Here is a 14,499-nt window from a genome sequence, read left to right on the forward strand (position 1 = left end):
TGACAAACAAGACGAACTGGCACAGACAGACAGAAAACACAGGTATAAATACACAGGGGATAATGAGAAAGATGGGCGACACCTGGAAGGGAGTGGAGACAAGCACAAGGACAGGTGAAACAGATCAGGTTGTGACAATTCATACCCGATATTAGGCCATTTATGATGATTTCATGTTTTCATGCCTGCCTTGGTAGGCCATGTTTGTGTTTGCTGATTCAAGTGTGCTAGTCATTTCATACCTGCCATACAGTTCAAGATATAGGCCTAAAGGCTTTGTATTGTATTGTGCTCTTTTGGGCTTAATGAAAACACCTTCAGAGCTTTCTATTCTTCCTTGCTTATTTGTGCAATAAACGGTTAGCGCATATTCTAATCCAGTGCCGAGCTGGTGTCTGGCCAATGCGCTGACCATGGTCCTGAATCCACCTGTTGTGCCTGTGCTGTAGATCTCTATCGCTCTCTCTTCCTCTCTCTCTCTGAATATGTAGGGGATAGACATGTTGTATATTTCATTATGTTGTAAGCGGTTGTGTAGTTGCTCAGTTCAGCACTTGCGCTGACTACTTTGCAATAATAATGGGCTCGTTTGTCAAGGGGAATTTGTGGTGTTTCCTGGTCACATTTATCCTGTGTTGTGTGTTAAATTATGCAATGTGATTGAACAAATTTTCACTGAAATATTTTTGGGGGGGAATTTGTGCTGTAATATTTACTGGAAAATGTTGGCCCAGCCAATTGTACTCTTGTCCAGCCCAGTGACAGTTCTAGCTTGTATGGCTAGAACTGTCCCCCCCCCCCCATTCAGCACCATTCTGCACTAACTGTCATTTTAAGTCAGACATTTGGCACAATGCAAAAAAAATAATGATACCATTTAAAACTATATAAATATAAAAATATATACAAAATAAGACTCATAAATATCAATAAGAGGTAACAAAGACAAATATAAACTTTTTGTGTTGATTTGGCTCTCGAGCATTAATACATTACCCATCCCCCAACATTTTCCACCAAGAGTCAAGACTAAACCAATTCACCTTGCTGGTGTGCAGACTGGTTTTAGATTATTCTTAACAATTTCGCACAAACCAGAAAAAAATGCAACAATATGTCTGTGAAACTATATATTCACAGTATTATGAATGAATTGTGGTTTATTTGGTAGCATTTCCTAGTGTGACTGATTTTACTAATTGCATTAGTACTGTACTAATGAGGTTCGCTATAGATTCCCCGCTTCCAATACCTTCGGCTTCCAGGGGGGAGACCTGAGGTCAACCTACCCCCGCCCCCCTCCCCATCTCGTACTTCTGTGTGGGAGACGTTCCCAGGCAGTAGCCTGCCTAGCTCACAAACTAGAATCAGGGCGCCCACTCCGACAAGGTTAATTGACCCACAGTCCCACACGGTGACATGATATCATTGACGTGAAGTGCAAATGAGCGATAGAAAACTGATCGCGCAAATGTCACCATTCCGATTTTTTTTGTGCGGGCGCTCGGTGCAGCCCCCGGCAAGATGCCGCCCGCCCTGAATGTCAAGTCAATGAGGTAATACACAGCATGATATAGTTTTCATACCTGCAGTATGCAACTGAATGAGAGTGCGTGCGTGTGTGTTTGCGAGAGAGAGAAAAATACAGTTATCTATGCCGAACAGAAAAAAAATGAAACTACCCAAAATATTGAATGGTCTGTATGGGAATTTACAGTTTGATGACTGATTGATCAAACATGAATACTCAATAGCCTATAACACTCCTATCGTTCGTTCCGATTGGTTGTCTGACATAGACCCCCCTCCACTTCACACATTATTGGTCCATTTTATGTAACCAGAGTGCCACATGATTTTATAGCAGACCCTGGACAAAGCCAGCCTACGCAGGGAGTTAAACGCTTCTCTTCAAACTTTGAGAATTTGTATTACCACTAACATCGAGCATGGCCAACAAAATCACTGCTCTTCTTTTCCGGGCACTGGTTGAGATGTCTGAAGTACACTCTTCAAAAGTTGTACGAGGAAATCCCAACAGAGCAAATATCAGGTAAGAGCAAAAATGCCGGTAAGCGATCCTCCAGCAAGTGTGCAACAACCTGCGGCGTGTAGGCTATTTTGATCATTCATCAACTGTAGCCAGTGGCTTATTTATTTTTCACAATGGTTGAATACAACGGTACTAAAAAAAATGTACATAAAATATATTGCATATATTGCATCTGAGACGTTTGTATAAAATGTAGGCTAGGATGTTGAAGCTGGATTTCCGGTTACAATTAAAGTTGGTAAATCCTGAACAAATTTGGAACATAGTGCAGTACATTTGAACATGTTAAGAATTTTAAAGAGGAAATGACATTTTTCCAGCTGGAGAAAGTTTCTATTGTGAAGTGACAAGATGCACATCTCGCGATATATTGGCCTAGATTAGGCTACAGAATTAGAACATGTCAGTTTCTCTGAATGTCAGGCAGTAGGCTCCAAAAAGTCTGTCAACGTGCTCTGTTCATAACCCCCAGGTGTCTTACTTTATCCATCAAATCCGTCTTTGAGTTTAGTAACCATTTTAGATCAGCCTACTACAGTGGAAGTTCTAGAGCTTTTGAAAGTGTTTGCACTGATCTCATTGTTTTAAGTCTGGGATTTAAACACACAACCAAACTATTTTCACCAAACTGGGACAAAATAATGTAGATCGTCTTTGTTGTGATACTTTAAAACTGTTATTTTCTTCTAGAGTTTGGAAACATTGACTATATCAAACAAAACCGTCTCCACAGCAGGTGGTTAAACCTAAGACCAGTGTGCTTTACCAAAGATGAACACATTTTTCTCTCTCTTCTCCTCCTCCCAGACACCTGGGCAGCTGTGGGGTCCTGTCAGCACGGCGTGCCACCCTGCCCCTGTCCTCCCCCCTCCTCCGGACCACACCCTCACGCAGCTTTATTAACCTGGCTGCCTCCATCACTGCCCGCAGGATGGAGTACTCTGAGAGCCGCACACTAGGGTGAGACTTCATCACACACACAACTCAACTCTGCCCCTCTGTCTTGTCGGCCCCTGTTGACCAGAGGTGATTCTAAAGCCCCACTTTACTGTTCTCAACTTCAATACCCCTCAGTTAACATGTGGTTGGATTGAAATAGACCGGAGCATATTGTATCTTTTCTATATCATAGCCAATGTTTACTCCGGACTTATTTAAAAAAAAAAAAAAAAGTTTACATGAGTAGCCCTATGAGCATCTTCTTGATGGATCCCCCTCTCCTTCCCCATCCAGGTACACTCCAGAGCAGATGTACAGTGTGGTGGCCAGTGTGGACCAGTACCAGCACTTTGTCCCTTGGTGTAAGAAGTCCCGGGTCGTGAAGGGAAGGAACGGGGATGTTCGGGCCCAGCTGGAGATTGGGTTCCCTCCCATCGTGGAGCGTTACACCTCGGAGGTCACGGTTGTCCCAAACCACCAAGTCAGGGTAAGCCCCGATAACATTGTACAACACGGTTTATAGCACGGAGAGGGTAGACATCCTGTATCAATATGGAAATTGTGCCCTATTTAGAGTGCCTTCAGAAAGTATTCATACCCCTTGACTTATTCCACATTTTGTTGTTACACCCTGAATTCAAAATGGATAAAAACAGTCATTCTTACCCATCAACATAGAATACCCCATAATAACAAAGTGAAAACATTATTCTTTTGTAAATTTTATGAAAAATGAAATGCATAAAAATAGCATTTATTTAAGTCAATATATGTTAGAATCATCTTTGGCAGTGATTACAGCAGTGAGTCTTTCTGGGTAAGTCTAAGTGCTTTGCACACCTGGATTGTACAATATTTGCACATTTATTATTTTTGAAATTCTTCAAGCTCTGTCAAGTTGGTTGTTGATCATTGCTAGACAGCCATTTCCAAGTTTTGCCATAGATTTTCAAGACTATTTTTAAGTCAAAACTGTAACTCGGCCACTCGGGAGTATTCACTGTCTTCTTTTGCCTTGTGTTTTATGCTATTGTCATGCAGGACAGGGAATTTTTCTTTGTCTTTTGGGAAGTAGACTCAACCAGGTTTTCCTGTAGGATTTTTCCTGTGCTTAGCTCAATTGTTTATTTTTATCCTAAAAAAACCTCACTAGTCCTTGCCAATGACAAGCATACTCATAACATAATGCAGTCACCACCATGCTTGAAAATATGAGTGGTACACAGTGACGTGTGTTTGATTTGCCCCCAAACATAACACTTTGTATTCAGGACATAAAGTTAATTTCTTTGCCACTTTGCAGTTTTACTTTAGTGCCTTATTGCAAACAGGATGCAAGTTTTGTAATATTTTTATTTTGTATAGGCTTCCTTATTTTCACTCTGTCATTTAGGTTAATATTGTGGAGTAACTACACTATTGTTGATACATCCTCAGTTTAATGGCTGTGATAGGAGAAAACACTGTTTTATTGTCACCATTAGACCATTAGAAATCCCTGAGCGGTTTTCTTCCTCTCTGGCAACTGAGTTAGGAAGGACGCCTCTATCTTTAGTGACTGGGTGTTTTGATACACCATCCAAATTGTAATTAATAACTTCACCATGCTCAAAGGGATATTCAATGTCAGGTTAAAAAAAGCAATCTACCAATAGGTGCCCTTAAACACTATGGCAGAGTGAGTTCGTGCAACTTATTATGTGACTTGTTTAGCAACATTTTTACTCCTGAACTTATTTAGGCTTGCCATAACAAAAGGGTCAAGACATTTCAGCTTTATGTTTTTTAAAAACTTGTACACATTTCTACTTTTACATATTGGGTCTTGGCCAGTGACACAATCTCAATGTAATCCATTTTAAATTCAGGCTGTAACACAACAAAATGTGGAAACAGTCAAGGGGGTGTGAATACTTTCTGAAGGCATATCATCTGGAATTTCAGTGCTGTTACTTGTGGGATTCAAATGTACTATGGGACCGGATGAATGGGTTAAATCGTCTGTAATACATTGATTAGATCCTCCTAGGGGATAAATACTAAGTTTTTTTTTATTTTTATCACCTAGCTGCCAACATTGTGCTATGTCCATAGAGCAAGGATTAGAGAGGCTTTGTCTGGGGCCATGTCCTGGACAAGAGCAGTGTGCATTGATGAGTGTGCATGTTGTCTCACAGGCCGTGTGTACAGACGGATCCCTCTTCAGCCACCTGGAGACTATATGGAGGATTGCCCCTGCAGCCGAGGACCAACCAGACTCCTGCAACATCGACTTCCACGTGAGTACCACCATTTTGTCCACCAGAACAGTTCACTTTCATTTGGTGTCAGCCTGAGACTAAAAGTCAGCGAGGTTAGATAATAGCTCACTGAAGTACACCGTCTTAGTGTAGTTAACATTTGATGAATGTTACACAGGTCTACTCACACGAACATAAGTGACTACTAATGAACTTTAGGGCTTGAGATCAAGTTGCTTGCCAGGGGACTAGTTTTATACCAGGCCTTGCATTTCTCTCAACCTCTATAGATACTTTTTTTTTTTTTTTTTTTTTTTTTTGGAAGGAAGAGGTTGAGTAAAGTCAATTTAGGTTTTATTTATATCCCGTACAGTTGTTAGTGTTCCTAGCCTCTTTACATAGCTGGCCAGTGGTCATAGTGATATCTCTCCCGGGACTTTGTGACCCAATAATTGGGACAGGTTACCTGTAGTGGAAATGGGGTGAGGGATTTTGGAGATGGAGGACAGGCTCATTAAGGCCTTAGGATGACTTGGCAGGAATAATGAATAGTGCGGAATGGAATGAGTTTGTTCCGTCTGTTTGCCAGCCATTAAATCAGGAATACAGATGGTGGTCCCTCGTTACGATATGAGGACTGTCCTCGAAGGAAGGAATATTCCTCAGATGGATAGGTACACTTGTCAGCCGCATGGTTATGGAATTTGAGTACTTATTTTCTCTCCTTCACTCTTCAGGTATCCTTCGAGTTCAGGTCTTTGCTGCACTCCCAGCTGGCCTCCCTGTTCTTTGACGAGGTGGTGAAGCAGATGGTGAGCGCCTTTGAGTCGCGGGCAGCCAAACTATACAGGGGCCACCACGCCCCCTTCCCAGGAGGCGCCAGCGAGGAGGCGAGCCGCACGAGAAGACTCACTCACCCCACTCACTGACACGGACTGAAATAAGACCCACTCCCGACCACCATCCCCATCTGAAACCCCTCACCACTTCCATTTCATGTCTTATGCAGGAGACTGGGTCTTCTATTTTAGATTTTGTTCTTATGTACACAAAAGCACCTATTTATTTGTATTACAGAAACTTTTTAATTTATTTACTTGAATGTACATTACTATTTTTATTTGGGATGGAAGTGGATGTTTGTTGTCAAATGTTGATGTTTGAAAGGGACCTTCTTTTTAAGTTACAGAAGATCAAGTGACTCCTTTGTGGTGTTCAAAAACATCTGAGAGGTCAGCTTTTTCTTCCTGGCACTAATACAATAAAAATGCTTTGTCTGAATGGAAAATTAAACGAAGCTCATTTTGATACTCTTTGTACCTCATGCATTTATTTTTGTATGTGTTGTCAACTGTGTCTTCTGTACATTGTTGATTACTGTCATCGTCAAGACGGAGCTAGGTGAAAGTTGGTAGGATCACAGATGTGTAGAAAGCATTGTTCGAACAGCCAAGAGAACAACTCGGCTCCAGTAACAGAAAGTTGTCCTGTAGTAGACCTGTTCTACTGTCTACCAATGTTCTGTTCCATCAGGACAGTTCCAGGAAGGCACATGACTTGAGGATTAGTTGTGTAAGAGCCAGGAAGAAACACAACACAAAAGACCTGAAGGCAGGGTCAACTCCTCCCTCCTGCTTCCTCACTGTTAAACCATAGCCAATCAAGATTTAGGAAGATTTTCAGAAAAGGCTTTCTGCTGTTGTGAATGTGGATACTGGCTTGCCTTGGCAGTTGGGTTATTTTTCAGTTGAGAAAGTGCTCCGGGGGTAACTGAAGGTAATATTCTAAGTTTTTTTTTTTTTTGTCCTTGGAAAAAGTAATACTTGATATCAGTGAGTCTACTGCTTGTGATTTAGGAATGCCACGGACCGGCCCCCTGTAGTGCTAGGTCTACCTTCCATGTCAGCTGGCAGAGACATGGACACCCAGGCTGGTAGTGAGCCAGACCAGTGCCTCAGTCACCATCAGCTGCTCCTAGCTCAGATTTATTACAAGCATCACACCCTCCCTACCCCAGTGTCTTTATATAATTATCAAGGTATTCATTTAACACACCTGACTGGCAGGATACTCCTCCACATAAAATAACATTGACAAAAGATGAGACATGGCCCAGCCACAAATTTTAAAAGCTGTGAAGTTGCATATGAGGCAAGGAAGGTCATAGTGTATGTCGTCTCCACAACCCAACTGGCTTAAACCGACTAGACACTTTTTTTGACATCCTGTATCAATATGGAAATTGTGAATTGTGCCCTATTTAGAGTGCCTTCAGAAAGTATTCATACCCTTTGACTTATTCCACATTTTGTTGTTACACCCTGAATTCAAAATGGATAAAAATAATAATTCTTACCCATCTACATAGAATACCCCCCCCCCAACCTAGATGCCTTGTCTCCTCCCAACAGGTGTGCATGACCAAGATAAATGTAGTGATAGCCTTACCCAGTCAAGAACATTATGTAGTTCTACAGCATCAAGTACAGTAATGTACTGTTAGAATCCACTTTTCTTAACCAATATGTCATATCAAACCAATGAAAAAGCCCCACATTGACATCTCTTCCTCCAATGAAAAGGCTGCTCTCTAGTGGACATAATGATCATGGTGCATTAAATGCATTAAGAATCAAAACATTAAATACATGACACAAAATCAACTGCTTCCATCAAACCATTAAATATAGGACACAAAATCAACTACTTCCATCAAACCATTAAATACATGACACAAAATCAACTACTTCCATCAAACCATTAAATACATGACACAAAATCAACTACTTCCATCAAAACATTAAATACATGACACAAAATCAACTACTTCCATCAAAACATTAAATATAGGACACAAAATCAACTACTTCCATCAAACCATTAAATACATGACACAAAATCAACTACTTCCATCAAACCATTAAATACATGACACAAAATCAACTGCTTCCATCAAAACATTAAATATAGGACACAAAATCAACTACTTCCATCAAACCATTAAATATAGGACACAAAATCAACTACTTCCATCAAACCATTAAATATAGGACACAAAATCAACTACTTCCATCAAACCATTAAATATAGGACACAAAATCAACTACTTCCATCAAACCATTAAATACATGACACAAAATCAACTACTTCCATCAAACCATTAAATATAGGACACAAAATCAACTACTTCCATCAAACCATTAAATATAGGACACAAAATCAACTACTTCCATCAAACCATTAAATATAGGACACAAAATCAACTACTTCCATCAAACCATTAAATATAGGACACAAAATCAACTACTTCCATCAAACCATTAAATACATGACACAAAATCAACTACTTCTATCAAAACATTAAATATAGGACACAAAATCAACTACTTCTATCAAAACATACAACTTATCTAATGAAAAGTTATTTCAATCAATAGTTACACAATGGCCCAATAAATACTAACTACAACTCTCAATATACCCTAACATGGTTAACCCTCTTTTATATGTATTTTCTATTTGTTGATGCTATAATTATAGTATGCACCATAAAAGGCTAGTAAATTATGTTATCACAGCATGGGCTGTATTATTTTCTTCTAAAATGATTTTACCAAACATATCCAATGCAGAAAGAATGACATAAATATCCAGGAAAAAAATACTTTGTTTGACCTTTTTCCATTTTAACTGAGAGCTGAACTATCTTCCTCTATGAGCCCCTCTATATTTCCTTTGTCCTTGTCCTTGCAAAGGCAAAGGAAAGTGTGTTCAGCATTTCTCAGATAAATAGTTCCTACTTCCTGATGGCATATTTATAAAGAGGAAGACTGAGGAAAACATGCAGAACTGTACTGCAGGAAAAGTTTCAGAAGAACATGAGTTCGAGAATGAAGGGTTTTGCATTCTTTTTGCTGGCACTATGTTCCTGTCTGTCTGGGACACAGGGTCAGGGAGACCACGAGGACCAGAAAGCATGCTGCCCATCTGACACTTGCTCTCTGATGAAGGAACTGATCTCTATAGCAGAGAAACTAGGAGCCATGGGAGAGAAACTGGGAACTATGGGGGATAACCTGAGACTCATGGAGACCCGGTTACAAACCAGTGAGAATGAAGTGGAGGAGCTGAAGAGACTAACTGGAGGTAATATAGCGCTTTTCACGTGTCACCAACCTCCTATCCACCCATTGCTTCTCTGTCTATTATAGGGATTATCCTATATTTAACTTTCTATCAGCCTCTGATCTTTGAATACATTATGACAACTGACAGTTCAATATAATCTCATCTCATCCATCCTGTATCTCTCTCAGGTCGGCCTCAGGTGGCCTTCTCCGCAACTCTCTGGGAGACAGGCGATGCCCCTGGGAACACAGGACCGTTCACCACTCCCATTCCCCTGCAGTACAAGAAGGTCTTCTCAAACACCGGCAGCTCCTACAACCCTGCCACAGGTACTAGATATACTCTCACTCTGTGTGTGTGTGTGTGTGTGTGTGTGTGTGTGTGTGTGTGTGTGTGTGTGTGTGTGTGTGTGTGTGTGTGTGTGTGTGTGTGTGTGTGTGTGTGTGTGTGTGTGTGTGTGTGTGTGTGTGTGTGTGTGTGTGTGTGTGTGTGTGTGTGTGTGTGTGTGTGTGTGTGTGTGTGTGTGTGTGTGTGTGTGTGTGTGTGTGTGTGTGTGTGTGTGTGTGTGTGTGTGTGTGTGTGTGTGTGTGTGTGTGTGTGTGTGTGCGCGCGCGTGTGTAAACCAAAAGCTATGTCCCTACAGGTATCTTCACTGCCACGGTCAAAGGAATGTACTACTTCCGTTTCTCAATGATGAACAACCTGAACACCCCTCCTAATTCTGTGGTGTGTTTGACCAAGAATGGCCAGAGGCTGGTGTCTGTCTGGGACACTACAGGATCTGATGCCAACGACAGTGGCAGCAATGCAGTGGTCATTCCTCTGGAGGTGGGAGATAACGTCTGTGTTGAGTTACAGGCTAACAGGCTGGTTTATGATGATAGCATGAACTACAACACCTTCAGCGGCTTCCTGCTCTTCACGATGTAAACATGGAACACATTTCAACAGCTAAATGGTTGAAATTACTTTATTTTCTTTAGTAGACATAAAATAGTAATCTGTGCTTCATAGCACACTGTGGGGTTATAATGCAGTGCAATAATGTATAAGAGTAGGTTGTCATCAGGTGGACATGTAACTGTATAAATAAATACAAAATATATTGATCCTAGATGTAACTGAACATTTTTGTATGGTAATGCTTCACTGAAGTGAAAAAATTTAATAACTTTTACTATATGTACATGAACTTACATCTGTCAATAAACTTTTAACCATTCATGAAAAAACATTCCTTTACTACTCAGATATGTGCAGAGTAGTCTTACTCCTAAATGCCTTAACTCAAGTCTGAATTCCCCCTAAGTGAACTGGCTATTATATTGATCATGGTGAGGTACATTTGAAAGGAAGATGCAGGCATTTCAAAATGGATTTTCCAAGATACTGACAAAGTAAACTCCATTTATAATGACCCCGTCAGACACATTTAATGTGTCTGTAAATAAGTGACACATAAAAATCAAATAATGTCCTGTAATCATATGAGTTTCAATTGACCAGTGGTGGAAAAAGTACTCAATTGTCATACTTGAGTAAAAGTATAGATACCTTAATAGAAAATGACTCAAGTAAAAGAGAAAGGCACCCAGTAAAATACTACTTGAGTAAAAGTCTAAAGTATTTCAAATCAAATCAAATTTATTTATATAGCCCTTCGTACATCAGCTGATATCTCAAAGTGCTGTACAGAAACCCAGCCTAAAACCCCAAACAGCAAGCAATGCAGGTGTAGAAGCACGGTGGCTAGGAAAAACTCCCTAGAAAGGCCAAAACCTAGGAAGAAACCTAGAGAGGAACCAGGCTATGTGGGGTGGCCAGTCCTCTTCTGGAGATTATAACAGAACATGGCCGAGATGTTCAAATGTTCATAAATGACCAGCATGGTCGTATAATAATAAGGCAGAACAGTTGAAACTGGAGCAGCAGCACGGTCAGATGGACTGGGGACAGCAAGGAGTCATCATGTCAGGTAGTCCTGGGGCATGGTCCTAGGGCTCAGATCCTCCGAGAGAGAGAAAGAAAGAGAGAATTAGAGAGAGCATATGTGGGGTGGCCAGTCCTCTTCTGGCTGTGCCGGGTGGAGATTTTAACAGAACATGGCCAAGATGTTCAAATGTTCATAAATGACCAGCATGGTCCAAAAATAATAAGGCAGAACAGTTGAAACTGTAGCAGCAGCACAGCCAGGTGGACTGGGGACAGCAAGGAGTCATCAGGTCAGGTAGTCCTGAGGCATGGTCCTAGGGCTCAGGTCCTCCGAGAGAGAGAAAGAGAGAAAGAGAGAATTAGAGAGAGCACACTTAAATTCACACAGGACACCAAATAGGACAGGAGAAGTACTCCAGATATAACAAACTGACCCTAGCCCCCGACACAAACTACTGCAGCATAAATACTGGAGGCTGAGACAGGAGGGGTCAGGAGACACTGTGGCCCCATCCGAGGACACCCCCGGACAGGGCCAAACAGGAAGGATATAACCCCACCCACTTTGCCAAAGCACAGCCCCCACACCACTAGAGGGATATCTTCAACCACCAACTTACCATCCTGAGACAAGGCTGAGTATAGCCCACAAAGATTTCCGCCACGGCACAACCCAAGGGGGGGCGCCAACCCAGACAAGACGATCACATCAGTGACTCAACCCACTCAGGTGACGCACCCTCCCAGGGACGGTATGAGAGAGCCCCAGTAAGCCAGTGACTCAGCCCCTGTAATAGGGTTAGAGGCAGAGAATCCCAGTGGAAAGAGGGGAACCGGCCAGGCAGAGACAGCAATTTATTTGGTTATAAATATACTTAACTATCAAAAGTAAAAGTCATAAATAATTTCAAATTCCTTATATTAAGCAAACCAGACGGCACTATTTAAAAAATATATATTTAATTTACGGATAGCCAGGGTCACAGTCCAACACTCAGACATAATTTACAAAACAAACATTTGTGTTTAGTGAGTCTGCCAGATCAGAGGCCATAGCGATGACTAGGGATTTTCTCTTGATAAGTGAATGAATTCGACCATCTTCCTGTCAAAATGTAACAAGTACTTTTGGGTGTCAGGGAAAATGTATGGAGTAAAAAGTACATTATTTTCTTTAGGAATGTAGTGAAGTAAAAGTAAAAGTAGTAAAAAATTGAAATAGTTAAGTACAGATACCCCCCAAAAACTACTTAAGTAGTACATTCAAGGATTTTTACTTAAGTACTTTACACCACTGCAATTGACAGGGTCTTCATTTCAATCACACGTTCAACATAAAAGTTAGTTGTGGACAGGGGTTTTAGATGTGAAATAAGTGTTTCCTATGTATCATTATGGAAGAACAGTGATTTAGGGAGAGGCAGAGGTCATGGGGCAACATAAAGCATAGAGGTCTGCCTGGTTTACAGTTGTTATAAGCTAAACACGTTTACATTTTGTAAGTGACCTTTAATAAATGCTGTTGTCTTTAAGCTTCTGTTTTTAACTTCATTGCCTCTCTTTACTCTATTTCTTTTTTTTTCAAAGCAGGTCCATTAATTTGTTGTTTTGCGCAAGTCTGTATTTTCCCTCTCTGTTAACCACCCAAAACTTTCCAGCATCTTGTGCAATATTTGACAAGTGCACAATATAAAGAGGAAGACTGGGCTGAGAAACAATACAGAATGATACTGCAAGAAAGGTTTCAGAAGGCTTTGAGAATGAAGGGTTTCGCAGTCTTTTTGATGGCACTATGTTGCTGTCTGTCTGGGACACAAGGAGACCATGACAACCAGAAAGCATGCTGCCCATCTGACACTTGCTCTCTGATGAAGGAACTGATCTCTATAGCAGAGAAACTAGGATCCATGGGGGAGAAACTGGGAACTATGGGGGATAACCTGAGACTCATGGAGACCCGGTTACAAACCAGTGAGAATGAAGTGGAGGAGCTGAAGAGACTAACTGGAGGTAATATAGCGCTTTTCACGTGTCACCAACCTCCTATCCACCCATTGCTTCTCTGTCTATTATAGGGATTATCCTATATTTAACTTTCTAACAGCCTCTGATCTTTGAATACATTATGACAACTGACAGTTCAATATAATCTCATCCATCCTGTATCTCTCTCAGGTCGGCCTCAGGTGGCCTTCTCCGCAACTCTCTGGGAGACAGGCGATGCCCCTGGGAACACAGGACCGTTCACCACTCCCATTCCCCTGCAGTACAAGAAGGTCTTCTCAAACACCGGCAGCTCCTACAACCCTGCAACAGGTACTAGATATTGTCTGTTTGTGTGTTGCATCATGTTGTGTGGTGCTGTGTTTAGAAACTAAAAGCCATGTCCCTACAGGTATCTTCACTGCCACGGTCAAAGGAATGTACTACTTCCATTTCACGATGATGAACAACCTGAACACCCCTCCTAATTCTGTGGTGTGTTTGACCAAGAATGGCCAGAGGCTGGTGTCTGTCTGGGACACTGTAGGAACCGATGCGCACGACAGTGGCAGCAATGCAGTGGTCATTCCTCTGGAGGTGGGAGATAACGTCTGTGTTGAGTTACAGGCTAATAGGCTGGTCCATGATGACATCATGAACTACAACACCTTCAGTGGATTCCTGCTCTTCCCCATGTAAACATTGAACACATTTCAACAGCTAAAATGGTTGAAATTACTTTCTTTTTTATATAAGGGTTGTATTCAATCCGTATCGCAGAAGTTCCGCGTTGTAGCCCGATTGCCTTTAAATGTCAGTGTCAACTGCATTTACAGCAAACCGGCTCGATTGGAAATTAGGTTTAAGTTTCAAGCACGCGCAACGCAGATTTTCAGCGATATGGATTGAATCCTGCCCTTAAGTTAGTAGACATAAAATAGTCATCTGTAGCACACAGTGGGGTTATCATGCTGTGAAATAATATGCTTCCGCTTTTATTGTCACACTTTCCACAAGGCTGCTGTTCCACCACAAGACAAAAACTATTTTTCAAAAGAATGTGTCATCTGGTGGACATAACTGTAAAAATTAAAAGCCATTGGTCTTAGAGGCAACTATAAAATGTTTTTACAGTAACGGTTCACTGAGAAAAATTATTCCAAATTCATAGCAGTTACAATACATGCACATTAAACTTACATCTGGCAAATGTTTAACAACCAT

General features: G+C 41.2%; 3 protein-coding genes across 4 annotated transcripts; all 3 read left to right on the forward strand.

Annotated features, from left to right (window-relative positions):
* Nucleotides 1-1,667: 1,667 nt before the first annotated feature.
* On the forward strand, nt 1,668-6,308 carry LOC112258664 (coenzyme Q-binding protein COQ10 homolog, mitochondrial-like). Of its 2 annotated transcripts, none has more exons than XM_042327400.1 (5): nt 1,668-2,053; nt 2,861-3,013; nt 3,287-3,479; nt 5,170-5,271; nt 5,970-6,308. In XM_042327400.1, the coding sequence occupies exons 1-5, from the start codon at nt 1,950-1,952 to the stop codon at nt 6,159-6,161; spliced, it is 744 nt and encodes a 247-aa protein (XP_042183334.1). In that variant the 5' UTR covers nt 1,668-1,949; the 3' UTR covers nt 6,162-6,308. The 2 variants fall into 2 exon arrangements, with proteins under 2 accessions (XP_042183334.1, XP_042183335.1); XM_042327401.1 differs by lacking the exon at nt 1,668-2,053 and adding an exon at nt 2,109-2,525.
* A 2,777-nt stretch (nt 6,309-9,085) lies between these two features.
* On the forward strand, nt 9,086-10,592 carry LOC121847215 (complement C1q-like protein 2). The gene is made up of 3 exons (XM_042327405.1): nt 9,086-9,378; nt 9,549-9,689; nt 10,004-10,592. Exons 1-3 carry the CDS (start codon nt 9,111-9,113, stop codon nt 10,288-10,290), a joined length of 696 nt encoding a protein of 231 aa, XP_042183339.1. The 5' UTR covers nt 9,086-9,110; the 3' UTR covers nt 10,291-10,592.
* Nucleotides 10,593-12,988: 2,396 nt separating this feature from the next.
* On the forward strand, nt 12,989-14,498 carry LOC112258666 (complement C1q-like protein 2). Its single transcript, XM_024433190.2, has 3 exons — nt 12,989-13,302; nt 13,468-13,608; nt 13,688-14,498. Exons 1-3 carry the CDS (start codon nt 13,017-13,019, stop codon nt 13,972-13,974), a joined length of 714 nt encoding a protein of 237 aa, XP_024288958.1. The 5' UTR covers nt 12,989-13,016; the 3' UTR covers nt 13,975-14,498.
* The last annotated feature ends 1 nt before the right edge of the window (nt 14,499 follows it).

This window comes from Oncorhynchus tshawytscha, linkage group LG09 (genome assembly GCF_018296145.1).
Source record: "Oncorhynchus tshawytscha isolate Ot180627B linkage group LG09, Otsh_v2.0, whole genome shotgun sequence".
NCBI classification, from domain to species: Eukaryota; Metazoa; Chordata; class Actinopteri; order Salmoniformes; family Salmonidae; genus Oncorhynchus; species Oncorhynchus tshawytscha.